The following is a 26,510-nucleotide window of genomic DNA, read 5'->3' on the forward strand; positions in this document are numbered from 1 at the left end:
TTTTCTTGATGAACATAAATGAAACTTAATAAAATTCTTATAAACTGAATCTAAGAACTTCTATGAAGATCATACATGAGGATGATGTGGCTTTTGTTGTGGGGATACAAGGATGCTTTCAACATACACAACTGATAAAATGTTAATACAGTTAATACAAATAAGCTATGGCATGATCATCTTAGTAGATTCAGAAAAAAAGCCGATGTATTCCCTCATGACCAAAGGTTGGAACAAACTGGGAAGGGAAGAAACATATCCATACACATTAAAAGCTAGCTATGACAATCTATAGCTAACATCATACTTAATGGAGGAAGACTGAAAGAATTTCCTCTAATTTCAGAAATGAGGTGAAGGTGCTCAGTCTTTCCATTCTTAATTAATATAGTGGTCAGAGCCTTTAACAGCAAGATGGGAGATGAGGCAAGACACTGGGGGAAGCAAATATGTACTTAGATGGTGTTACCACAATGAATCCCCTACTTTTTTTTTAAACATTGTTTTCCTTTTAATTTTAAACACTCAAGAACAAACCAAACAGCATACTATAAAGAAGATAATCAAAATTTACATGTACACATATAATCCAGGCTCACAGAACTTTTGATTACACAGTACTAAAAAGTAATTATAAACAAGCACTCTGGCAAACTATTTGGTAATCCTGTGTCTGTTTTAGAGAACCTTAACACTTTAAGAAGCTGATTCTTTCACAATCAGGCATTCATATGGCCTCTGTGCTACCTTCCCACCCCAACAAAACTTCATGAATCCAAGTCTCCCAGAGAAGCTTTGATTGTTGACTAAACTGTCCAGAATAATTAGGAAGAACAGCACTTCACCAGGCCCAATTTTAATGAGGCCTAAAAAATTAATGGCCCAATGAAAAAGCAACAATAGACACATCTACTGTGCAAACAGAACATTCTGGCCATCAATGGATCAGAAGTAATGACTGAGGCTCCTGCCTTAATCCCATCAATATCTTATTTAAAAAACATAAGTGGTAAACTCTTCTAAATTACTCCATACTCTCAAATGAAAAAAATATTTTAATGAATCATACCTACACTTTATACTTCACCCATATTTTCCTTTGTAAGATAATGTAGAAGAAACAATCCAAGCAACCTTAGCTTAATGTTTTTCCTGACACATCTTCACATAAAAGTTACTAAAATCACAATTTCAAAGTTTCTCATTAGTCATACAAACATTATAAACTACAGGAAGAAATCATATCCACTTTTGCTCTGACGAAAACAATGTGCTACCAAATATGCAAGAATGCTTGTGCATGGGTTTTCTTCATGTCAGTGTAGCGACCACGACCCCGGGGGCAGCGTCCTCTCTCCAGTAAGCTAGCACCCATGCTTGTTCCACATAGGCACGGCCAGAGGACCCTGTGGTGTCCTTTCAATGACGACAAACTCTTCAGGGTTGCCAAATGCCTCATAGAAAACCAGCAAGTCTTGTATCGCATGCTCCTCAACCTGAATGAGAATTCCAGGACTAGAAAGCAATCATGTTTCTGATTTTCAAGTTCTAGAGAGTCCCAACCCCTGGCTGTCCTCCTCGCCGGCTGCTCCTGCCCCATCGCTCCTGTCACGGTCGCATCGATTGTAGAAGAGCGGCAACAAGAAGCCGCGCTCATCAGAAGTCGGGAGAAACCCTTGGCTCTCAGTCCCCTACTTTGTATGTGAACTAAAATTAACTTAAAAAAGGTTGCTACAGATGGTCCCAGAGAAGACTCCTGGCAGCATAGATGCATAGCATGAACCAGCCATCTTCTGTTATTGGACTGGTGACTACGCCAATTGTTAGCGGAGAGCTGGAGGCATGTTCAGATACTCACAGCCAAACATTGGGCCAAACTCAGAATCCTGCTGAGGAGAGGGAGGCGGGATTATAGGAAGCAGGGGAGTCAGGGACGTTAGAGGAAAACCCACAGAAACAGGTAGCCTGGCTCATGGGAACTCGTAGAACCAACAACCAGTGATCCTGAATGGGATGGACCTAAGCCCTCTACATTTATGTGACAGTTGTGTAGTTGCGTCTATTTGTGGGATTTCTGGCAATGGAAGCAGGGTTGTCTCTCATACTTTGGCTGTCTCTTGGGAACCTATTCCTTATGCTGGATAACCTTATTCAGGATGAATATAGAGGGGAGGTGCCTGCCATGCTTTGTTGATGTGCATGGGAGGCCTGACCTTTTCTGAGGGAATACGGAGGGAGGGGTGGCTGCATGGTGGGGAACTCAGTGGATATGGATGTGGGGAGAGGGAGTGGGAGGAGAGCAGGGAGGGAAGGCTGCAGTCGGGATGTGAAATAAATAGGTAAGTTTTAAAAAGATGTCTAGAAACAAGAAGTTTACACAGATTCAAATGCATACAAATTGAAATATGTAGGTGATAACAGAATTTCAGTGAACTGGAATTTCAAAGCTCCTTATTCATCCCACCGTAATGGGAGGCTCAACAGACTATAACTTCATGCTGCACTATGACATTTGTGTTCAGTCCCTAAGGCGGTGGCTGTGCAGGAAGCTGAGACCAGCTGGTGAGGCTGTCCAGAGGTGGGTGTGTAAACATCTTATCCACTCAAGTAGGTTGCCTGCATCTTTTAAAATTCATGAGTTGAAGACAAAGAATGAGGAGGAATCCTTAGGTAACAGTGATGCTGAAAGTTTATGGGGCCATTTTTGTAGCCAAGACAAATTTAGGGAGACTAAATTTTTTCTTTAATTTGACAGACTTGGATTTATTTTCATAACTTAAGTATTACATACACTGTTAGGACTATCAAGTGAATGAGATCTCTGGAAGCATAGACAACAAAATCCTGCAAAAATGAATGAATTAAACAGATCTTTGAACGTCTGAAGACTTTTCAAGCGTGCTAGAGATCATGATATGCAGTCATAAAAAATGAGACCATGCAGGTAACTCAGCAGGAACCTGTTTTTAAGACCTTTTATTTAAACAAAACTTTATTTATATATATTTATTTATCAGAAAGATTTGCAGATGTTCTGCTGACACCAGTGAAAGCAAAGGAAATTAGAACACACGTGCCACAGAAGGAATGCTTTAAGAAAGCTCCCTATCATGGCATCTAACAAGTTGACACTGAATAGGATTACAAGGAAAAATACTTTGAAGAGAGAAGTTGCAGGTTCAGATTTAAAGAAATTAATATGTAAATGAGGCTGATCATGATATGAGAATAACCAGGCTATAGCAAGTAACATTCAGTTATTGAACTTGCACTAAAATTTAAGGGCGGGAAATTCATTTCCCAATTTTTTTTTTTGGTTTCGTTTTTTGAGACAGGGTTTCTCTGTAGCTTTGGAGCCTGTCCTGGAACTAGCTCTTGTAGACCAGGCTAGCCTGGAACTCACAGAGATTCATCTCTGCCTCTGCCTCCCAAGTCTAGGATTAAAGGCATGTGCTACCACTGCTCAGCTCTGTTTCCATTTTTGACCTTCTGTCTTAGAATACGAAGCCTTGACATCACTACATCCCAGTCAGCATAAGCTCCTTCCAGATGACGGGATATCTCAGTTCCTGCCTCATAGCTATGACGTCCATGGAGCAAGCGCCAGTTGTCAAAGACAATCACATCACCTAATTAGGAGAAAATTTCAACATGAATAATTTGCTTTTCAATGAGTTACAAACATAGGAGTTATTACTTACAAGACAGAAATTATGCCTTTTGTTGCAAATTTCAAAATCTCTATGTTCAGGTCTGTTGCTTATCATAGTGACTATAATTAATAAGAATGTATTGTATTCATTAAGAAAGCAAATAGGAAGCAATATATGAGAAGCCACCACTACTCAGCTCATACCAAGAAAGAGAATGTTTTTTTTTGGTAAATAAAACTTACATTCTTATTCCTAATAAACTTTGTTATTGGGCAAATTTGTACATGTAGATAATGAATCTCCCTTCACTTTCTCAGATCTCGTTCAGATGACCACTGCTGACCCCCATCACATCCAGTTCCTTTCCTAGATTCTTGTCTTTTGTTTTTTTGTGACCCCTTTAGTTTTTCCAAGGCCATCTGTATGATTATTGGGTTAAAACTATTCATTGGAGCTTGCTAGGATCAACTGTGGTTACACTACCTTGGCAGTGGTTCCCCACATACACATTTAAACTTCATAGCTTGACAGGCTACCATGGATATGGTTACATGAAAGATTTTTCTCTGTGTAAAGCTTTTGCATTGTTTTACTTTTGAAAACATCAATAACAGGCATTTTCCCCAGTTTAAGAGCTCCAAGTAACCATAAGGACAGTGCTGTGGGATGGTCATTCTGTATGCTGTGAATATGAGCCCCCATCATTGGACGATAAATGCAATTGTTTTGGCCAGTGGTAAGGCAAGATAGAGCCAAGTAGGAAATCCAAGAAGAGATATAGAAGGGCAAAGTCTGGGAGAAACCAGCTACTGAGGAAGCAAGACATGTAGAAAATAAGGTAATAAGCCACAAACTATGTGGCAAAGCATATATAAGAAATGTAGGTTAATTTAAATATAGGAGCTAGCTAATAATAAGCCTGAGTCATTAGCCAAGCATTTATAAGAGATATTAAATCTCTGAGTGGTTATTTGGTAACTGGCCAGCAGGAAAGAAACCTCCAGTTATAAATGATAACCAATGTGGGGGTTGAACCCACAACCCTGAGATTAAGAGCATGTTCTAGCTACTGAGCTAACCGGTAGAGCTACCTACATCACAAAGGGTGTCTCATTGTGATGCTTTTGAATTTCCATAGGATCTGAGAAAACTTTAAAAAATAAGAAGAGACGACTCCTTTAAGAGTTTCTGGCTATTACAAATAATGCTGCTATGAACATAGTTGAACAAATGCCCTAGTCATATGATCGGGCATCTCTTGGGTATATTCCCAAGAGTGGCATTGCTGGGTCCAGGGGTTGATCCCGAATTTCCTGAGAAACTGCCACGCTGCTTTCCAAAGTGGTTGCACAAGTTTGCATTCCCACCAGCAATGGATGAGGGTATCCCTTCCTCCACAGCCTCTTCAGCAAAGTTAATTAAGGGAGCCATCTTAGGGTTGGCAAGAGACTTGGACCTAGAGGGGCTCCCAGGTGCCCAAGGCGAGGTCCCCAGTTAGTTCCTGGGGCAGCTGAGGATAGGGAACCTGAAATGACCCTATCCTATAGCCATACTGATGAATATCTTGCATATCACCATAGAACCTTCATCTGGTGATGGATGGAGATAGAGACAGAGACCCACACTAGAGCACTGGACTGAGATCCCAATGTCCCAATGAGTAGGAGAAGGAGGGAGAACATGAGCAAAGAAGTCAGGACCACGAGGGGTTCACCCACCCACTGAGACAGTGGGGCTGATCTATTGGGAGCTCACCAAGGCCAGCTGGACTGTGACTGAAAAAGCATGGGATAAAACCGGACTCTCTGAATATGGCAGACAATGAGGGCTGCTGAGAAGCCAAGGACAATGGCACTGGGTTTTGATCCTACTTCATGTTCTGGCTTTGTGGGAGCCTAGCCAGTTTGTATGTTCACCTTCCTAGACGAGGATGGAGGGGGTAGGACTTTGGACTTTCCACAGGGCAGGGAACTCTGACTGCTCTTCAGACTGGAGAGGGAGAGGGAGAGGAGTGGGGGGAGAGGGAGAGGAGTGGGAGGCTGGGAGGAGGCGGAAATTTTTTTTTCAATAAAAAAATAAAAAATTAAAAAAAAAAGAGTTTCTGTAAGATTGTGAGCCCTTGAGCAGATAGTATGTTAAACTAAGTAAAAAATGCCTGCCACAGTGCAAGCATCAACATTCTAGAGCTCTAGGAAAAGTTTAACGCAGTTTTTGGTCATGAACCTCTGACTGGGTTGTAAGCTTTAAGCTAGACTTTTATGACCCGAGAAGTGGGCCGAGCTACCCACCAAAGCTGTGGGCAGAGGTACATGCAGCTTAGCAGTTTAAAGGTTTGCTCATGTGGTCAAAAAAAGTATAAATGTTACACAGTAAAAGAGGTCCAGACCAAAAAAAAAAAAAACCCAACAACAACAAAAAACCAAAAACCTTTGAATAAGTTCCAATGTGTTTTATAATGTGTGTAGGCTTAAGAAAGAAATAAAAGGGTATCAACAGTTATAGAAATAAAGAAATAGTTAAAAATAATAGAATAAAGTCTTTAAAGAGATAAGTAAAAATAAAAAAGCCACATAGAGATGGAAAGTACACAGGGTATCTGGATACTGTATATTATTGTGTTGATTTTGAATTTTTTATGGCTGATGGGCAAGAGACAGCTGCTGGGAGACATGGGATTGAAAGAGAGACTGATAAAATACACCAACCTTAATATTTTAGAAATGCCTTAACTTTAAAAGAGAAGTCAGAAAATGTATTTGTGAAATTGAACTTAAAAGATGTGTTGCTTAGGAGAAGTGGTTTTGTTTTTCTTTCCACAGGAAACAAGAGGCTATGGATTTGTCCCAGGTTAAGATGGGCCAGATTTAATCAAAAGAAACCTCCTGAATATTGACAGGTGATATCTATCAACAAAGGTTATAATTGGTCTTCTCAGGACTCGGCCATTATCTCAAATTTTCTCAGGTTCTACATAAGATTACCAGTGTCCCCAGTTGGCAGGAAGTAGTCTAGAGAACTATGTCCAAATTCCCCAAATATTGTTTATAAATGTTTGTTTTCACTTAAGGAGGTTTAGTTATAAAGATTAATGGTCATAGTCAATCTCCTTCTAGAGAAAAAGGGGATATGATATAGAAATGATGGGGAAAGGGTTGATTATTAAGACAAAAATGGGACAGTTTACTGAGTTTACTTTAATTCAAAAAACAACTGTTAATCCCAAAATACTTTACATTGGTATGGATTTTGGCTTATTGATATAAATTTAAGGTAAATTTGGTTATATTGTATGTATATTTCTATTCTTGTTTAAGGCATTATGTTTATATAGTTCATTTAAAATGTAATACCTAATTAAAATACATATCAATGGTCATCTATAATAGTCAAACTTATAGCCATATTAGTTAGTTTTTTAAAGGTATACAAAGATCTATTTCAATTAGGTAACTAATCTTCAAGCACTTCAAAGACGTACAAAAATGACATTTAAATGTTTTAAGAACTTAGACTTTTCTCAACAGTGTGACACGTCCACTCCTGGCAATACCAAATACTACAAAGAGGATGATGGGCATCAAAGAAACTTGTTATAGAACTTGCTAACTATTTGGGCAAGAAACTGTGCTTGTCTGGACTACTTGACAGTATGTTGTACAAACTGAACATACAGGACCCAAAGGAAAATGACCACTAAGCTTTACTAAAACAAGGCAGGATGGTCTTTCAAGTTCCTACTTTACAGAAGAAACGGCCAGACCTTCGGCAGGACACAGAGGAAAGCAACTGGCAAACTTTGCCAATACAGGTGGGACAGTTTTTCAAATTTCCTGCTTCAATGAAAAGTCTACTGGATGCTTTAGGCTTTTAGGTTGAAGATGGATGCTCCAGTGTATGAGAAGAACTTTGGTTGACTGTTCAAGCATCCAGATATCTCTGTTATTTTTAGAGATTTGGAAGTTGCAAAATATATGCATGATAAACATTTGCAATTTTATTGTCAATTGAAAAAATAACAAGAAAAAATGGCTCAAGTTTTGTGACATTCTAATCAGTAGAGATTGTCTAGAAAAAGTATCCATGTTTCCTTATTTGTTTCAAGTCACTGGAACAGGCCGAGTCCTGGTTGATTTTAGTATTATTATCTTTGCGAGTAAGTTTTTATCAATAAAAATTACTCATGAATTTTGGAGTGGGAATTACAAAGATAATTTTGTTTAGCAAGGCAGAGGAATTTAAAATAAATTTCATTGTACTCTACATTTTTCACTGTCTTGAGAGGAAGTGATGCCTTTTCAGGACTGTGTGTGATCTTCATGTTGCAACTTCTATACCATTTTCTAGAATCTAACTTGTGTTCATGATCTATCTATCTATCTATCTATCTATCTATCTATCTATCTATCTATCTATCTATCTATCTATCTATCTATCATCTATCTATCTATCTATCAATCATCTATCAATCTATCTATCTATCTATCATCTCTCTCTCTCTCTCTCTCTCTCTCTCTCTCTATATATATATATATATATATATATATATATATATATATATTACAGCATTTGGTGTTAGGGAAGAAAGCATCTTTTCTTGGATTTGAGTCACGGTGGCTTTAATAAAATATGGAAAATAACACAGATGGCAAGAGTTTTCAAAAAGCTTATTTGGAAGGTGACTATCAGGACAGCAAATGCAAAACAGTCTAAATATTAGACATAGCCTTCATCTGGCCTCTCTTTGAAGTGTCTTTAGTTTGGAGGCTCTTAAATTTCATGTTCTAGGATTTCCATGAGAGCTTGCAAAAAGGACTGAGAGGAGAGGGGAGGCACAGTCAACAGCCTAGAACTGGAAATGGCAAGATTCTTCTATTTAGGCAAATCAGCTTCTCATTAATAGTCTGCTGTAATACCAGTCTGGATGCCACTTTCCTCCACTCACCTGGATTCATCTTGAAGGTGTACTTGTATTCCTTGCTGTTCATGAGGTCCACAAACTCTTTCAGAGCAGAGTAGAAAGGCTGAACTCTTTCGATGGGGACATCAAAGACTGTATCTCTGACTGCATTGTTGAAGTTGATGCGAATTACTTGGCCTTTATCATCCAACCTGTTTTGTTTATTAGGCAAAATGAACATCTAATAAGGGTCAATTTTTCTTAGGAGATATGTTTAAAATACAGAATGCATAAAAATATACAAATTAAACATAATGGGCGATGAGATGTTTACATATATGTATATTATATGTTTAGATATGTGTTTAATAATTTAGACATAATTTAGACATATGTACAATATTTAGATTATTGTACTGGTTTTTATCATGTTAAAATCCCAAGTAGAATTTTTAAAAGTAATGTTTGAATTTAATAGTCACATTATAACTAGGACTCTTGAGTTGCTGGGGACAGCAGCACGTGCTTGTCCAAACTCTGAGGCTGGATATCTCAGAATGAACACAACATAAGCTGTATAGAGACACCGTATCTTCAAAGGTGAAAATTTCTCATCTCACAGTCACCAAAGAACACCTTAGATTCATTTTTATATAATTTTTTTCCAGAAACTTATCTATTCTCCATATATTCCATCCAACATCTCCAGAAAATCATCTATTTCTACCCATAAAATGTATGCTCAGCAGTTTGCTGAAATTGTCAAGAAAGTTTGACAATGTAAGTTTTATCCCTAAAAAGTCTGTAGAGATACAGACACCCTTTAACACGAACTCTGCTTTCCTTTGCTTTTGGAGCATTCTGCTTTGTGTTTGAACTTTGATTAAAATTTGGCTGAAAAACTTCACCCCACTCCTTAATCTAAGTTCTAGGGTCAGGGATCTTTGTTTTTTTTTTCCCCCCTCTGGTGCATTCCAAATACTAAGTAGTTTTTTGGCTCCAGTAAGCTCTTTATTACTAAATGATTGAATTGTGTGTGTGTGTGTGTGAACTGAGGAATTTGATATCTACTAGATGACCTTATTTCTATACTATTTTTGCTATTTCTTCTGAAATAATACAGGTCAATTCTAAAGTGTACAGCTTCCCAGTTTTGACTGAGATATAATTAAATACATGACATCCTAAAAATACAACACACAATGCAATTCTCAATGAACAGTTAAAACAGTGTCCTATTTATATTCAAGAAAATCATGATTAAATAATGTTAAAAGAAAAAAATAGGGTGGAAGAGATAGCTCAGATGGTAAAGTGCTTTCTGCATAAGTGTTCAAGAAAATCATGATTAAATAATGTTAAAAGAAATAGGGTAGGGGAGATAGCTCAGATGGTAAAGTGCTTTCTGCATAAGTGTGAGTTTCTGAGAGACCCAGTCTCAAAATATAAGGTGAAGAACTATTGAGAGAGATCCTCTAGCCTTCACATGAACATTCACATATATGTATCTATACACACAGGCACATACATACATATATATACAAACATGTATAGAGAGAATTTATTGAGTATATAAAAAAGAAAAAATCAAGTAGAAATAAAAGTATCATAATTAAAAATGAAAAACCAACGTCGTTGAGGAAAATAAGATGTTTCTCAGCATGTGTTCACACTGAAGTTAAAAAAGAATAGCACAAAATCATCTATGTAGAGCATAACTATGATCTCTGATGACTTAGCACTTTCTGAGGGATTTTTTTATTTTAGTCCATGTGCCTAAAATGAGAGCGATTATTCTCCAGAGATGCACATGGCCAAGCAGCACTTGCAAGGCCCTGGTAGGTCATCCTGGTGATTGTCTCATGGACAGACTTCGACAAGCCTGGGCAGGGAATCACAGATGTGCCACAATTCTCAAAAAACAAATGTTACCCTTGTGCTGTGGTTGCTAGCACACAGGATGATGAAAATCTTGGAGCTTTTGAGGATTATCTTTGAAAATGAAGTCAAAACAAGATGACAAAGCTAAGAAGAAAAAAAATGACAGTTTCTGGTTGACAGGACTTAACTCCTGGATCTATGTATTCTCTATTTTATTCTTTCACTTCCAGCTGTAAGCTTTCCAACAGCTATAATCACATAGACAAGGCAGAATTTATACTTAAAAATGAAGTATGTATGAATTACGAGTTATCAAAAAATATAATATTGATTGAGAACAAGTTTCCTGCCATTTGGTAACTTTTTTTAATGGCATGTTTTTGGTCTTTTTTTTCTTCTAGCAGCATATTAAACCAAAGCTGTGGAGTCAATCAAAGCTTTCTGGGGTTCAACTGCAGGGGATTTCTAAGACTACTCACTCTATAATCTTGTGCTTAGATTGCACAGAGAAGTCACAGTAATCCACTCCAATGTCTGTAAAATCCACAAAGGTGGAGGACAGAATGTGGAATGCCTGAGGATTTTTCTCCTTGAGCTTTTGGCACACATTAAACCCATCGACAACTTCAGAATCGCCGCCTGTGACTGTTTGCTTTATACAGTGCAGAAGCTGAACCTGTAAGGAGAAATGGAGATAGAGTTAAAAACAATGGCATCCACTCTTAAAAACTACTATGCTAAATATTCAAAAAGATACAAATAGAAAAAAACCAACAAGCTTAAAAACGTCGATTCTCTGATGTCAGTATTGAGGGGAAGTAGGGATGAAAAAGCTGCTTACAGTATTGTGGTATAATTCAAGCCTGCTGCCATTGAAGACACGGGCATAGAAATAAAGTTCCCAGATCACACACATACCAATTGCAGGCAGGGAGCACAGCATGCTACTGCAGGCGGGGAAGGCAACAGCAGAGGCAGGTTTGAGTTGGGCAGAGGACTATGGGTAAGGCTTGAGTTACACACAAATGAGAATGCAAATAGGTGATTGTGCTGGTAGAGCTGAAAACACACAGTTTGGTGAATAACAAAAAGTCTGGCTGCAGCAGAGCTTTGTAATGGGTGGAGGAGGCCAGACTGAAAAGGTATCTGAGGCTTCATCACTCACAGTCTTAAATGTGAGAGGAAGGATTGCCGTACTTTCTGCTGTGCATAAGGGACATCTGGAGATAGTGTGGATTGAACTGAAAAATAACACAGTAGTCTGCTGGTGTCACCCAGGCACACTGATTTTAAGATGGGAATGGGCTAGGCCATAGCTACTTGCGACTCTAATGAGACAGGTCAGACTTGAAGATATAATGGCAATGAGGTAAGACGTGACTTTGGGAGGCTGTATAAACACAAAAAACATCGGAAGTAGTAACCCAAATGGAGGGAGAGTTTTAATTTAGCTATGTTTTGATAGAACTTGGTGAACATATTACAATTTCAAAATCAAATCAGAAAAGTTAAAAGGATTGTTTGTGAACAGAGGTTTCATGGATTTTGTGATTCCTTTTGGCAGGTGGTTAGATTGGTGGTACTGAGTACCTAAATTTAGAACCTGCTTTTCTGTTTGGAAGAAATACCAGCATTCTGTTGATCAAACTTCATTTTTACTAATTTTAATCATTTTAAATTATTGTCTCACTGATTTCTTAGAGAACGAGAGAATAAAACATGACCAGATATCCATACATGGGTGGATATTAGAGTTAGTGAGAAAAATATTCATTTCGCTTGTTTTTTTCCACAGATGGTCTACAACAGTGGTCATCAAGGCTTTCTGCAGTGACGGACATGTTCTTCTTTGTTGTGTAATAGAATCAGCACCAGTTCCGCATGGCCTTATAAACTCTAAATATAATTATTATGGCTAAAGATTTTAAATTAAAGTTGTATTTGATATTTATTTCTTGCACATGTCTGTATGTAGTGTGTGTGTGTGTGTGTGTGTGTGTGTGTGCATGTTTGCATGCATGTGGGTACATATGTGTGTGATATATGTGAACATGTGTGCAGAAGCCTGAGCTAGCATTAGGGGTTTCCACATTGTCCTCCACTTTATTCACTGAGGCATTGTTTTTCAGTTGAATTAAGGGCTTGCCAATAAGGTGAACTAGCAGAGGAGGTTGAGCAGGGGTCCCTTGTGTATGTTTTATGAGTGCCGAAATTCTAGGAGGGCTGCAATGTGAGGATCCAAATTCTGGTCCTCACACACACCTGGCAGGTGTTTTATCCCCTGAGTCACTGGGTTTCTTGCAGTTTTAATGATTTGCACACAAGTTACTTTCAAATGGTAATTGTGGCATGTAAATTACTTTTATAATAGTACTTAGAATTTTATAAACTTATCTTAATTTTGCAGATGGAATGGTTGAAATATAGGTGTCATAGTTTCTTAATTAAAAATTCAGTCAATATGCAATAAAGATAGTATTCAAATTTTGGCCATTTGCCACAAATCCAAAACACAGAAATTCCCTCTCTTTTCAGGGATCCATTTATAGAGCTCTCAGATATCCAGACTTGCTGGGTGGCGGCGGCACACGCCTTTAATCCCAGCACTTGGAGGCAGAGGCAGAAGGATCTTGTGTGTTTGAGGCCAGCCTGGCTAGACAGAGAAACCCTGTCTCAAAAAAATCAATAAAAAAATCCAATCTTAAAAAAAAAAATCGAATCTTAGGTGCAAAAAGGTCAATAATCCTACTGTTGGAAGATGACTTAAACAATTTAATACCTACTCAATCTTTAAATAGAGGCAAATTTTAATCTTGAAAAATATGTGCACTAACTGATCAAACCATTTTAGAAAGGTCATCTAAGAAGGCCAAGGAGAGATCAGGCAACACGTTGAAATAAAGGATAAATAGCCATGTCAGCTGCAGGTCTACAGAGTTCCAGAAGACACAACAAGAACACAGCTTTGTCCTCAGGAGAATCACAACAGTTAAACTTTTTTCAGTTTTGCCATAATAAGCCCACTGATTCAAATGTTAGTTTAAAACAGGTCAGTTGATATCTTTCACATATGGCTAGGCCAAATAATATTTCCTTTTGTGTATTATATTTTAATACAATCTTATAAAAGAAAATAGATTATGAAGCCTGACAACATTTTAACCACTAATCCAAAAAACTAAATATACTCCTGTCATGTATAAAACCCAATTTTATATCACATAAATCATTCAGAATAAAAAAATTCCTTTCTAAATATTTCCTTATGGAAGCATGTGACTTTTGGCCCAGAGAAAAAAGTGAGCACAGCCACATCTGTGTCTCATTTAACATGTTTCCTCATCCTGATCGAGCCGAACCCTCGCTAGGAAACTCATTTTCCACATTATTTAAGATACACGGAAAAGGACATTTACCTTTTCTATTTGTTAAAGAAAAGATCAAACTTTGTTATTAAGATTTCTGCATAATTCAAAGTGGAAGTTGCACAATGAGACAGCCGATGTGTATTTATCTGTTAGAATAAAAACATGTCAGGATTCATTATTTAAAGGCCATGGGAAGTCATTGGCTTTGGATGCCTCCTTTGCCCTGCCACACTTGGTGGCTTCTCTAGACATCTCTCATGCCTCTACTTGTGCACAAGTTGCTTTAAGTTTTGAGATACAAAGAAGTTCAAGGTCCATTTTACTGTCCTTGCAGAGTTTTGTAAAATATGACAGTGTGTATAAATAACCTATCACATCACATCCTATGGGAATCAGTAACTCCAGTTTGGCATCATACTGGTGTGTAAAAAAAATCTAGACAGAGATGTATGCTCAAGTCCAGGTTCCTTATTCATTAGTGGTCATCCTAGAAAAGCCTTCTGCTTTATATCCTCATCCAATACGGCAGGGCTTGAGCAAGCTTGTTTACCCTAAAGGACTTCTAAGAGAGATCATGCAAAGAAACTGAAGTGCTGAGCAAGCTTAAAATACTGTATTATGCTTTAGGTATATTTAGGAAGCCATTTAATCAGGATTTCAGTTTTAACTTAGATTCAGACTTAAATTCAGAAAGAGCAAAAAACAATTTAGAAGTTCAGGTAGGACTTTTAGCTATTCAGCTCCATTTTTTAAGTCGTTTTACATTTGATATCTCCAAGCAATAATTAGCAGGCAGAATGTGTTGAGTGGTTTGGTGCCTCTGGGCCACGTTCAGTATAAGCCACTCTGTTTCTCTCCTTCTCCAACTCCCATCCATAAAGGTGATCAGAGGAGTCATCTCTCTGTCATTATTTGGTTCACAGAAACCGAGTGGTGTTTTACAATCAACAGAATAATTTGAAACATATGAAGCCAAGTACGAGACTAGCTTAGCTCACTAATTCTGGCAAGAACAATGTGTAAGAAGCGGGGCACAGAGAAAACACGTCCAGTTAAGATGATGACCAGAAGAAACTCATTTTGACTTTTTTCTGCCCATTTGTTCTTAATTGACTTGAGAGTTGCCCGCCTTCTTATCTACCTCTGGAGATATAGATTTATAGGCAGTTGTTTCAGTTCAGATCAATTTAGCTAAAAACTGAGTGCAACACTCTCTTTAGTCTCCAGACCATCTGCTTTTTGGTTTGAGAAAATAATGATTTCGTAAAAATGTATTTGGTTTGAAAGATGATGGTTTGTAAAGATAAAGAGAGAACGTGTGCGATCAGGAGTCTCCCGGGAAAACTGCTCTGCACGATGCATCTTCTTTGGCAGGGAAACTCGGGGTGGGATAGGAGAGGCCTTCCAATGCTAGCACAGTTCTTCTGCTCCTTATGTTGAGATTCCTTTACAATTCATTTTTGCAGCTTTTCATGTGAGCATCCCATTTTCTTATCCCCTCGGGCTGGGCTAGCCTCATTAATTGCTTAGAACAACAGACCATCACCGAAGAGACCTTATGCTGATTCCTGGCCAAGGCCCCAAGAACTCACACACGCTTTGGCTTCCTCACTGAAAATGTTGCCAGCTGCCATGAGAGACAGCCTAGGCTAGCTTGTTGGAAGATGCTAGACTAGGGGAACAGAGACAAACCATCTCAACATCATCTGAAGTGAGCTATTTCCTAGCCAACGTAGCAGCTGACAAGAGCCAGATGACTAAAAACAATAACCTCTTAGCTGTACACAGCCCAAATAGTAAAAACGCATGTGCTTAGCATCTAGCTGTTTATTTTAATAATAACAAGCATTCATTATTATTCTTTGTCACTATCAGGGATTGAATACAGAGCCTCACAGATGCTGGTCCATCACGTTTACCGCTGAGCTACATCCTCCCTCCCCAGTAGTATTTTGGTAAATTTTTCATTTCACGTGTACTGTCCCATCAGTTCAACCTTGTGTTTATATGATGCATGCCTGTGATGAAGGTGTGTACATGCTCATGTGTGCTTAGGATGCCAAGCGGTCTTCCTCTATTGGCTGTTCTTTTAAGCTGTTGAATTGGGTAAAGTCTCTCTCTCTCTCTCTCTCTCTCTCTCTCTCTCTCTCTCTCTCTCTCTCTCTCTCTCTCTCACAAAGGTCAACATTGGTATCTTCCCCAATTACTCTCCACCTTATTTTAGGGATAGGGCCTCTCACAGAATCTGGAGCTCACCAGTCAGTTACTCTATCTGTCCAACATGTCTGAGAGCTGGGATTGCAGACACGTATACATAATGACACCTTTTTACCTGGGTGACAGGCATCTGAATGCAGATCCTTATGTTTGTGCAGCAAACACTTTTATCAATTGAACCAGCTTACAAAACCCTAAGTTGGCAAGTTTTTAACTCATTTGCTGATATAAATGACAGGCATGTGACTTCACACTATGTTTCCACATTTCATTCTTTTTTAACTCTCATGGGAGTGATATATGCGCAGACACATCTCGAGATATATTGGCTGTCTTCAAATCGGTCTTGGCAAAGCAAAATGCTCCAATAATCATTTCCAAGTAGAAATAAAGAACTGATTTTTAAAGAAGATGAGTGAAAATGTCTCTTTCCCTTTACATAGTGAGGCTGTTCAGGACTTAGGCATCTATTTGCGAGTTCAGACCAGGTTTTAGAAAAGGCGATGCACATAAGACAAATGCGGTGGTGAGGTATTTAATCTCGGCAGTGCAGAAGAACCTTTTCTCTTGGCCTGGCTAGTGGAAAATGTGGTGAAGTTCACCTTACCCCAGGTGGATGGTGGAGGGCTGGGTAGTCAGTGTGGAAGCTGAGCTTCCCAGTTGTATAAGCCACATTGTTGGCATCAATCTTGTCCTGCACTTGCCAAGTGTGTCTGCAAAATACAAGAAACATGTGTTTTAAACGGTTGACACCAAGCCAGAGGAAATGTGTTACAATGCATTTGCTCTGTGAGGGGAAATGGAAACTTTCCATTTTATGAAATAATTAACATAATGAGCAAGAGCCAGAAAAAGGAGGTTAACTTTTCTTTTTCTTAAGTGGCCCTTTCAGAACCACCATTTCTGTATTTCTCCTGCCGAGACACAAAAGAACAAATGCATGTGCTCGTCTCTCCTATAGGTTTGGTAGAGAGGTGTATATGGGACTAAGAGTCATTTTTAAAAAGCTTAACCCATATGATTTGCTACAGAAAATTCATACAATATAAAGTGAACAATTTTAAACTGAACAAATTCATGGCACTTAGTACATTTAAATGGTAGCAACATTATTGAGCATAGCTAGTCTAAGACCATGTAGTGGTTTGGATGAGAATGTTCCCTATAGTCACAGATATCAGAATACCTGGTCCCCTGTTGGTGGTGCTCTTTTCGAGGTTTATGAGGTGTGATCTCATGGAAGGAATTATGTTACTGGGGTAGACGTTGAGAGCTTAGGACCTCACTCCATACTTGCAGTTTTCTCTAAACTCTCAGCTTTCTGTTCCTGCCACCATGCCTGCTAATGCTGCCACAATGGATGATTATCCCTCTAGAACTGTAAGTCCTCAGAAAACCTTCCTTCTACAAGTCTCTTTAGTTGTGGTGTTTTACCACAATAACAGGAAAGTAACAGTTTAAAGCTCTTATCTAGCGTACGGTCTGTTCTTATTCTGCTCTCTTCTATATCCTGGAGAAATACCGATCTTCTCTCTGTCTTTATGCGTTACCTATTTTGAATATTTAATACATGTGGGATTGTACAGTGATTGTCCTTTTGTGCCCGACTCTTTTCACTCTGTACAGTGTTATCAAGATTCATTCATTGTGTTAGAGCACATCTTATCACGTCACTTCCATTTATAGCTGATAACACTATACTGTGTTCTGCGGGTGGCTGAATCATCTATTGTTTGTGTGGAGAGAACACAGTGTGCTTATCTGTTTTTCCCTGGTGTGTCCATTTGGGCTGCTTCTACTTTTTGGTGTTGCAAGATTGCTGGTCTGGACATATGGATACATGTACTTATTTGAGCATCTGTTTGTAGATTTTAAAATATATCTGCAAGAGTACAATGAAAGGTTCTGTATTGTGTTGTTTGAGGAATGGCCAAACTATTTTCTATAACAACTGTACCATCTTAATTCTGACTGGCAAGGTTTGGGGTTTTCAAGTCACTCTCACCCACATCTAGACTATCTAGTGCTTGGGTTTATAAACATTGTTATCATAGTTTATCCAGTTAATGTTGTGTTATTATGGTTTTGATTTGTATCTTCCTAATGACTAATTATATTGAGTATCTCAGGATGTGCTCGCTGGGCATTTATGCGTCTTTGTTGAATTATATATCCAAATTACTTATTTTTAGATTGAGTTACATTTTTTTGTTGAATAATGATAGTTTATTATATAACTAGGATACCAGACTATTGTCGTGAATCTGCTTTGTGAAAACGTTCATGTATTCTATGTTTTTTCCCATTTTTCTTTAACTTTTAAGAAGGTTTGTTTATATTATGTAAATATGTGAATTCCTGAATATGAGCACCGTATGCATGTTGTGCCTTCAGGGTTAGGAGTGGACATCAGGTCCCCTGGAACTTGAGTTACAGGTAGTTGAGAACCTCTTGATGTGAGTTCTGGGAACTGAGTTGGGCTCCTTGGCAAGAGCTTCCAGTATTCTTAACTACTGTGCTGTCTCTCCAGTTCCATGTGAATGACTGTCTTTTGATGCTCATAGGTTTTTAATTTTTGTGAAATCCAATTTATCCATCTTTTTCTGTGTTGTGCAGCATACCTTTGGTATAGTAGCTACAAACCCATTATTCAAGCCACAATTATTAAAATTTATCTGATTGTTCTAAGAATTTTATTGATTTATAGCTTATTTTGTTAGTTCATTGATTCATTTCAGCCATTTTTTTAAACAGGGTCTGAGGTAGAGGATGGAATTTCATTTCCTTGCCAGTAGATACCAGTTGTCTAAGCACAATTTACTGAAGACACATTTATTTCTATACTGAATGTTCTTGATATCTCTGTTGAGAGTCAGTTGGCCGTAAGGAACAGGCTTATTTCTGAACTCAATAACTCATCTGCTGTATTTGTCTACCCTTATGCCAGTAGTACCCCATCCATAGTGACTAGCACAAATAAGTTTAGTCTACTTGTAGCCCTTTGAAATTTATGTGAACTGGTTTTTCAATTTATAAAATAGTAATGTAATATTGATGGAGATTTTATTGACTTTGTAGACTGGTTTGGGTAGAATTAACATCTTAATGATATTGCTTATTTCTATAAGAACACAAGCTGCTCTTTTATTTACTTAAGACAATTTATTTCAAAGGTGCTTTATATTTTAATTGTATGATTTTTTTACCCCTTGGTTGCATTTATTATATGATATTTTATTCATATGAATTCTATCCTAAGTTTCAATAGTCTTAATTTACTCTTCAGTTTTTTTTTGTAGTTTTTTTTTATGTAGTTACTTGTTCATCTTGTACCCTGTAGTTTTGGTTCTTTGAATTGTTAGTTGTAGTAGCAGTTTTTGTAGATTTTGTTCTCCCTCTCTCTTTCTAACAATCTACTTATCACTATCTCTCTGTCTTCTACCTATCACCATCTATCGTTGATTTATCTATTTATTTATAATCTACCTACCTATCTTCTATCATCTATTTATTACTATGTGTGTATGTATATCTATGAATTATCGATCTGTATTAATCAATATCTTATTTATCTGAAACTACCAGAACTATATTTAATAGTGGTAGCAAGAGCTAGCTTCCTCGATTTATTATTTTTCCAAATAGAAAGTGATCAACTTTTATTACACTATTGGAATTATTACGTAAGTGATGAAATAAAAATTGAAACTCTTGCAAATAACCTGTCCCAGACATAATCATTTTTATTCTTTCCAGAATAACTATAACCATAAGTTCAATAGTTACCACTTTTTGTATTTCATTAGTTTTATAATCCAAAAATACACCCTTCAACACTGTGCTTAACCTTGCTTAGGAAAATACTTACTATATTTATTATATCTTTTAAGATCTTTCATTTCTGCACATGTGTCATTTATGTATGCATGTTCAAATGTATGTGGGTACACATACTGTACAAGTGCATGTACATAATTGTAGAAGCAAGAGGTTGACACCAGGAATTTTCCTCAATCTCTTTCTTCCTTATTCACTGTGGAAGGGTATCTTTGCTGAACCCATACATTTGTCACATCTGGTGGCCATCTTGCTCCTGTCTCCATGTTCTGAGTACTAGAATTTCTGACAAGCCAGTATGCCCACCCAACATTCATGTAGATGTTGGCATCTGAGCTCTGGTTTATTTTTTATTTTTCGAGACAGGGTTTCTCTGTAGCTTTTGGTTTCTGTCCTGGAACTAGCTCTGTAGACCAGGCTGGCCTCGAACTCACAGAGATCCGCCTGCCTCTGCCTCCCAAGTGCTGGGATTATAGGTGTGCGCCACCACCGCCCGGCTTGAGCTCTGGTTTTTATGTTGACACAGCAAGTGCTTTAGCTACTGAATCATCAGCCTCGCCCCTCTTTAAAGTCTCTTGATCTACAGGTTTTCTCTTCAAACTGTTCTCTCAATTTAGTCTTAGAAGAACCACGGGATTTTGCCTTATAGCGCATCCCAGTTTGGACTTTAACTCAAGGTGAATTCATGCTGCCACTTGACACATTCCCCTGTTTTCTGTACCACTACAAAATTAATGACTGAAGGTAGAGGCTTGGGATTTAAGACAAAAGCATAGGCTGACCCAGGAAATATATGGCAAGAAACAAAGTATTTGGCTTTCTTTTGTGGTACAGTCTTGTCTTCATAGATTAATGACAGCTATTCACTGTTAACACAGTAAGTCAGTGGGGGGATGCCAGTAAAACGGGGGTTCTTCATTCCAGAATACTTGAGTTTAAGAGATCTGCAGTACTGTGTAGGATCAAATAATTGTGAATTTTAGACATTAGCTCAAAAAGTCTCCATTTCATGACATAGCTTCTTTCTAAACAACAGTATCTACACCAAGCAATACATCACCCCCAACAACAATGTGAAGACAGTTGTACAGGTAATATTTCAGAAGACAGGTGACTTTAGAAAGCATTGAGTTATAGTGTTGAAATTGAGCTTTAAAATTATATGTTCAGGTTTCTAGAGCATCTGTTCTTTCTCATAGGTTTTTTTTTTTTAAAAAAATGTTTACTGCTCTTGCCAACCCTAAAATGGCTCCCTTAATTAAGATATATACTTCCCTGCTCCCATATCCACCCTTCCTCCATCCCAACCATCCCATTCCCTCAAGCTCTCCCCATCCTCCCCTTCTCCCTTCTCTCTCCCCATCTCCCCTTATCCCCACATCACCCCCACCACCATGCTCCCAACTTTTGCCTGGCAATCTTGTCTACTTCTAATATCCAGGAGGATAACTATATGTTTTTCTTTGGGTTGGCAAGAGACTTGACTCTAGAGGGGTTCCCAACTGTCCAAGGAGATGTCCCCAGCTTGTTCCTTGGGCAGCTGAGGAGAGTGTGCCTGAACTGGCCTTATCCTATAGCCACACTGATGAATATCTTGCATATCACCATAGAAACTTCATCTGGTGATGGATGGAGATAGCAACAGAGACCCACATTGGAGCACTGGATTGAACTCCCAAAGTCCAAATGAGGAGCAGAAGGAAGGAGAATATGAGCAAGGAAGTCAGGACAGTGAGGGGTGTGCCCACCCACTGAGACGGTGGGGCTGATCTAATGGGAGCTTACCAAAGCCAGCTGGACAGGGACTGATGGAGCATGTGATCAAACTGGACTCTCTGAACGTGTCAGACAAGGAGGACTGAGAAGCCAAGGACAATGGCACTGAGTTTTGATCCTACTGCATGTACTGGCTTTGTGGGAGCCTAGTCTGTTTTGATGCTCACCTTCCTAGACCTGGATGGAGGGGGGAGGACCTTGGACTTCCCACAGGGCAGGGAACCCTGACTGCTCTTTGGACTAGAGAGGAAAGGGGAGGAGGATGGGGGAGGGGGAGGGAAATGGGAGGAGGGGAGGACGTGGAAATTTTTAATAAAAATAAATATAATGTTACCTCTGCAAAAAAAATGTTTAATTACATATGAAACTAGCAACAGAACATTGCGAGATTTTTAAGGAAGAAAACAGCGCAAGCAGTAAGGTAACAGAGTACTGGACAATCCCAGACATGTGGGTGTGGCCTCCAAAGGTGGAAATTAGCATATTTTCCTACTTAAAAAAGAGCTTTATTTTAGCCGGGCATGGTGACACATATCTTTAATCACTAGATTTTAAAACCAGAATCTCTGAGTTCAAGACCAGCTTGGTCTACGAAGGGAGATCATTTCTGAAAAATAAAAATGATTTATTTTTGTCATCTCTCTGGGTGTGTACGTGGGTGCATGTGTATGCACGGGCCTGCAGAGGTCAGAAGAGGGCGTCAGATCCTCTGGAGCTGGAGTTACATGAACTCGAGTTCCATGTGAAGTAGGTGCTGGCAACTGAACACTGGTCCTACGCAAGAGGAGTAGGAGCTCTGAATCTTAATCACTGCTCTCCAGACCCATGTTTCTCTATTTTGCATTTTCCCGACTTACAGCCACTTCTAATGAACCCAGTTGTCTTTAATGAAATGGTTCAACACGTGAAGAACGGCTTCCATCAGAACTAGAAATTCAAACACAAGGAGGTCTGAATTGCATGCACGATGGGAGTCCCATAAGGAATACTTAAGACAAAGGAACAGAACAAATAGAAAAACTTCAAGGAAAAAAAAAGAACCTCGAGATTTTAAAAAGAAAAACTTGTAACTGCCAACCCACAGCCCCAGGGCAACCCACAGCCAAATGTGACATGTGAAATGAGCAGACTTCAAAAAACAAAACAGCAACAACAACAAAACCTTCCCACATCCAGGTAGAGATATTACATTACTCGCAAGGAAATAAAAGCTGATTACCAGTAAAACCCTCCCAATTCGTTAAACATAAGTGAGCCAAGAATTCTTCATTTAGCCAGGCCAATTTTCAAGTAGAAGGAAAAGCCTTAAGCTGCTGTCAGCATTCAAGAATTCAGAGAATATTGTTCCCGTGGGTTTTTCCTGAGAAATTTACAAGAGGCTGGGGTTCAGACAAGCAAAAATAAAAACAGGTCCGATGACACAGGAATTGTACTAAGCAGCAAATTTATATTCACTCAAACTAATGACGCCAGATAAAAAGGGTAAAAACAAACAAACAAACTCAGGAAATTGAGAATGTGACCAGTAATGCCAAGGAATGCACACATGGGCTGACAACCCTAAACCAGGTCATCAGGGAAGCAAACATTGTGGTCCCAGCAGTTTGGTTGGGGTTTGAGGTTACTGCAGTGTTTCTAGTTTTTCACTTGGACTGTGTTTAAGAAGATATGTATGATAAAAATTCATTTCGCTGTGTATTTATTTTTCGTGACTTCTCTATGCCCATGTTATACCAACCCAGTAATGGGGACTAGATGATGGTTACTATGAACTGAGATGGAAATAAGGGGGAGACGTTGGTTAAAAGCACAAAATGGATGAGAGATGACCCAGAAGTTAGGAGCAATGACTGCTCTTGCAGAGGACACAGGTTTGATTTCTAGTACCTGCATGGTATCTAATAACTGTCTGTAACTATACTTCTAGGGGATCTGATGTCCTCTGCTGCCTTCTAGGCATGCATATGGTTCACGTATTGTGTATATGCAGCTTGCTGAGGCATAGATTATCAAGTATGTCCAGTTTGCATGTACAGACATGTACCTCCCACTATCTGTAAGGTGGTGAATATGTAAGTTAGTTTCTTGTATTAACCATTTTATATTTTATACATTTAACACAGCATTGCATATGCTAAATTTGTACAATTTAAAAATCATACTACAATAAAGTTGGAAAAATAAAATTTCATAGATTTTTCTTGTTTGTTTATTTTGAGACAGGGTTTCTCTGTGTAGTCCTTGCTTTCCTGAAACTCACTTTGTAGCCAGCCTGGCCTTGAACTCACAGAAATCAGTCTGCTTCTGCTTTCCAAGTGTGGGATTAAAGGCATGCGCCACCATCGCCTGGGAGAAGATTTTTTAAAAAATGGTTTAATGAAGATAGGCAGGAATAGAAAGTGTCTTACCACCTGCAATTTTATTTTTTTGTAATTCTGAAAAAAAGAACTGCAAAAATGTATTCCAAAGGAATTCTCAAAGGCGTCGTTTTCAAAGACTAAGAATTTGGTGTACCTCAAAACAGAGTAACTTGCAATAAGTCCACTGCAAATGTGGTATGAGTGAGTGTGTGTGTGTGTGTATGTGTGTAAAAAAGTATGAGTGTGTGTGTGAGAGTATGTGTATGTGTAAGTATGTGAAAATGTATGAGTGTGTGTAATTATGTGAGTATGTGTGTGTTTGTGAGAATGAGTATGTGAGAGTGTGTGTCTATATGTGTGTAAGTGTACGTGTAAGAAAGTGTGTGTGTATGTGTGAGTGTGTGTATAGGTAAGCGTGGAGGCCAGACCATCTGTTTTCCTGGGACAGCGTCTTCCATTAAACCTCGAACTCAAAGTTTCAACTGGACTGACTAGCAAGTAAGCCTCAGGGCATCCGTGTGTCCCTGCCTTCCCAAACCTAACATTACAGGTGTGTGTTTTCATACTTGGTTTTTTAAATTTTTTTATGTGGTATCTGAACTCAGGTCCTCATGAGCAAATTTACCATCTCCCCAGCCCCAGAAACCAGATTTGAGAGCTAAAAATTTCAGCAGTGCCAACCATAAAGGAAACTGCACTGCCATGTTAGAAAGCTGCAAAAGAAAAAGGGTGGGCTGCTTAGGCAAGTGACACAGTTTCTTTGCTTCTGATTCTTACCTGTAAAATAGGAATAACAATTATCATTATATTGTGAGGACTCAAAATACTGACCACAGGAAACTGCGTTTAATACTTAAATGATAAAAAAAATGCTTAAAACAATTATTTATCTTGCATCAGTGACAGCAGCTTGTCCTGGCTGCATAGAAAGTAACTGAGGAGGCCCTGGGCACCAGAGGACTAGTGGAGAAGCAACTGCCTGAGTAGACGATCTCACACATTTCCTCAAATGATTTCTCAGGCCCATGAGGCACAGAAATTACTTTTCCTTCCATTCATGAGATGACCTCATTGTCAAGTGGTTTTTGCTGGCTGTAGCATTAATTACTGTGAAACTTAATACCCCCAAAGGAACCCCAGGGACTGGTTCTTGGCAAACAACATGAGCTGGGGGTCACAATGGCTGTAGGAACAGAACCCAATGTCATCCTGTAAGAAATCCTACTACTCACTAGAACACTGGTTTTCCTCCCTCTCCAATGCTGTAGTCAGTGCTACATTTAAAACAACTCATTATGAAGTTCCAGTGGCTTGGTTTTTTTCAAAGGAGGAGAGGATTACGACTAAATTCAGAACTCGGACAAGTTTTCTTTGTTTTCGTCTCAAGTTTGAATCACTTCTAGGTTGGTTTCCATGCCCTACAAACCATTTTTATTCAAGACAGGTTATGTAAGTCCCCGCCCCCGCTCAAGTTGTTTCTTGGCGAGACATTTCCCTGAAATGGGCTAGCTTGTTTCTTCTTTCGCCAGTTCATCCCACACTTTAGAAATATTTTCTGGTAACATGCGTGTCAAACAAGTAGCTGCTTCAAAGTCAGATTTTGGAGGGAGTGATAATGGTGAGGATGACTTATAAAGGAATGGATGCCAGGGACTGGGACTATTTCACTCATACATCCCCAGTCTCGAACACAATCCAATGCCTGAAACGTTGCTGGGCTCATTTTCAGATGTCTTCTGCAACACCAGCACAAGTCCAGTGGATGCTGGGAAGGCTCTTCAGTTGGAATCCCCAGATACCATTTCAATCTTCTTGTTCTTAGCTGCTCTGGCTGGTGTACTTGACAGATAGCCCACTAGGAACATTTATTTTTTGTTTGATTCTGTTCATCTGATGAGGTCTGCACCAAGGCGCTCGTGCAGATGTGAGACTGGGCATCACTAGCAGTGTGCTATTCTCTCTCCAGCAAACTTTCATCCTAGGATCTCAGAAGTCATGGTGGGGATTAAAACCCTCAGTAGAAGAGAAGCAGAGGTATCAGAAATTATCCGGCAGGCTTAGCTGGGCTTCTCACTTGCAAGTAGCGAAGAGCATGTTTGTGATTGAATTCTCTGTTCTGGGGATAGCTTTCTGGAAACTAATTCAATCTGGGTCCCTAGAGTCTTCAGGCCTTAATTTGTTTCTAAAGTCTTTGAAGAAAGTATTGCAAAGTATTTATTTATAATTTTTGGCTCTGACGGGTCCTTGTAAGTGTTATTTGGCAATAGGAAAACATTTGACAAACATCAAGATCCTGTTTATTTTACCACTTTTCTTTCCGTGCCTCATCATCTTAATCTTATTCCTGAAGTTAACTTCATATTGTTTTCATTTTCAGTTCATCGTCCACGCAGTCTAGTCCATGCTATGTGGGCTATATGCTCACCCGGGCAAATAAAATATTTTTAGAGAAACAAACCCCCAAGACTATAAATCTGCAGTTCTGGCCTCACTCTGGAAAGTAGTTTAGCTCGCTGTGGTT

At 38.8% G+C, this 26,510-nt stretch overlaps 1 protein-coding gene across 4 annotated transcripts in view; it reads right to left on the reverse strand.

Annotated features, from left to right (window-relative positions):
• Positions 1–2,961: 2,961 nt before the first annotated feature.
• Positions 2,962–26,510, reverse strand: part of Bbox1 (gamma-butyrobetaine hydroxylase 1) — a 49,896-nt gene continuing 26,347 nt past the window's right edge. For all 4 annotated transcript variants that reach the window (XM_075963738.1, XM_075963739.1, XM_075963741.1 and 1 more), the window contains exons 5-8: positions 16,624–16,729; positions 10,911–11,107; positions 8,596–8,762; positions 2,962–3,629 (exon numbers count right to left, since the gene is read on the reverse strand). In XM_075963738.1, coding sequence (XP_075819853.1) covers positions 3,454–3,629; positions 8,596–8,762; positions 10,911–11,107; positions 16,624–16,729 — 646 coding nt within the window. In that variant the 3' untranslated portion in view covers positions 2,962–3,453. The remainder of the gene's footprint in view (positions 3,630–8,595; positions 8,763–10,910; positions 11,108–16,623; positions 16,730–26,510) is intronic.

The sequence above is a fragment of the Microtus pennsylvanicus genome, chromosome 2, assembly GCF_037038515.1.
Source record: "Microtus pennsylvanicus isolate mMicPen1 chromosome 2, mMicPen1.hap1, whole genome shotgun sequence".
Lineage (NCBI taxonomy): Eukaryota > Metazoa > Chordata > Mammalia > Rodentia > Cricetidae > Microtus > Microtus pennsylvanicus.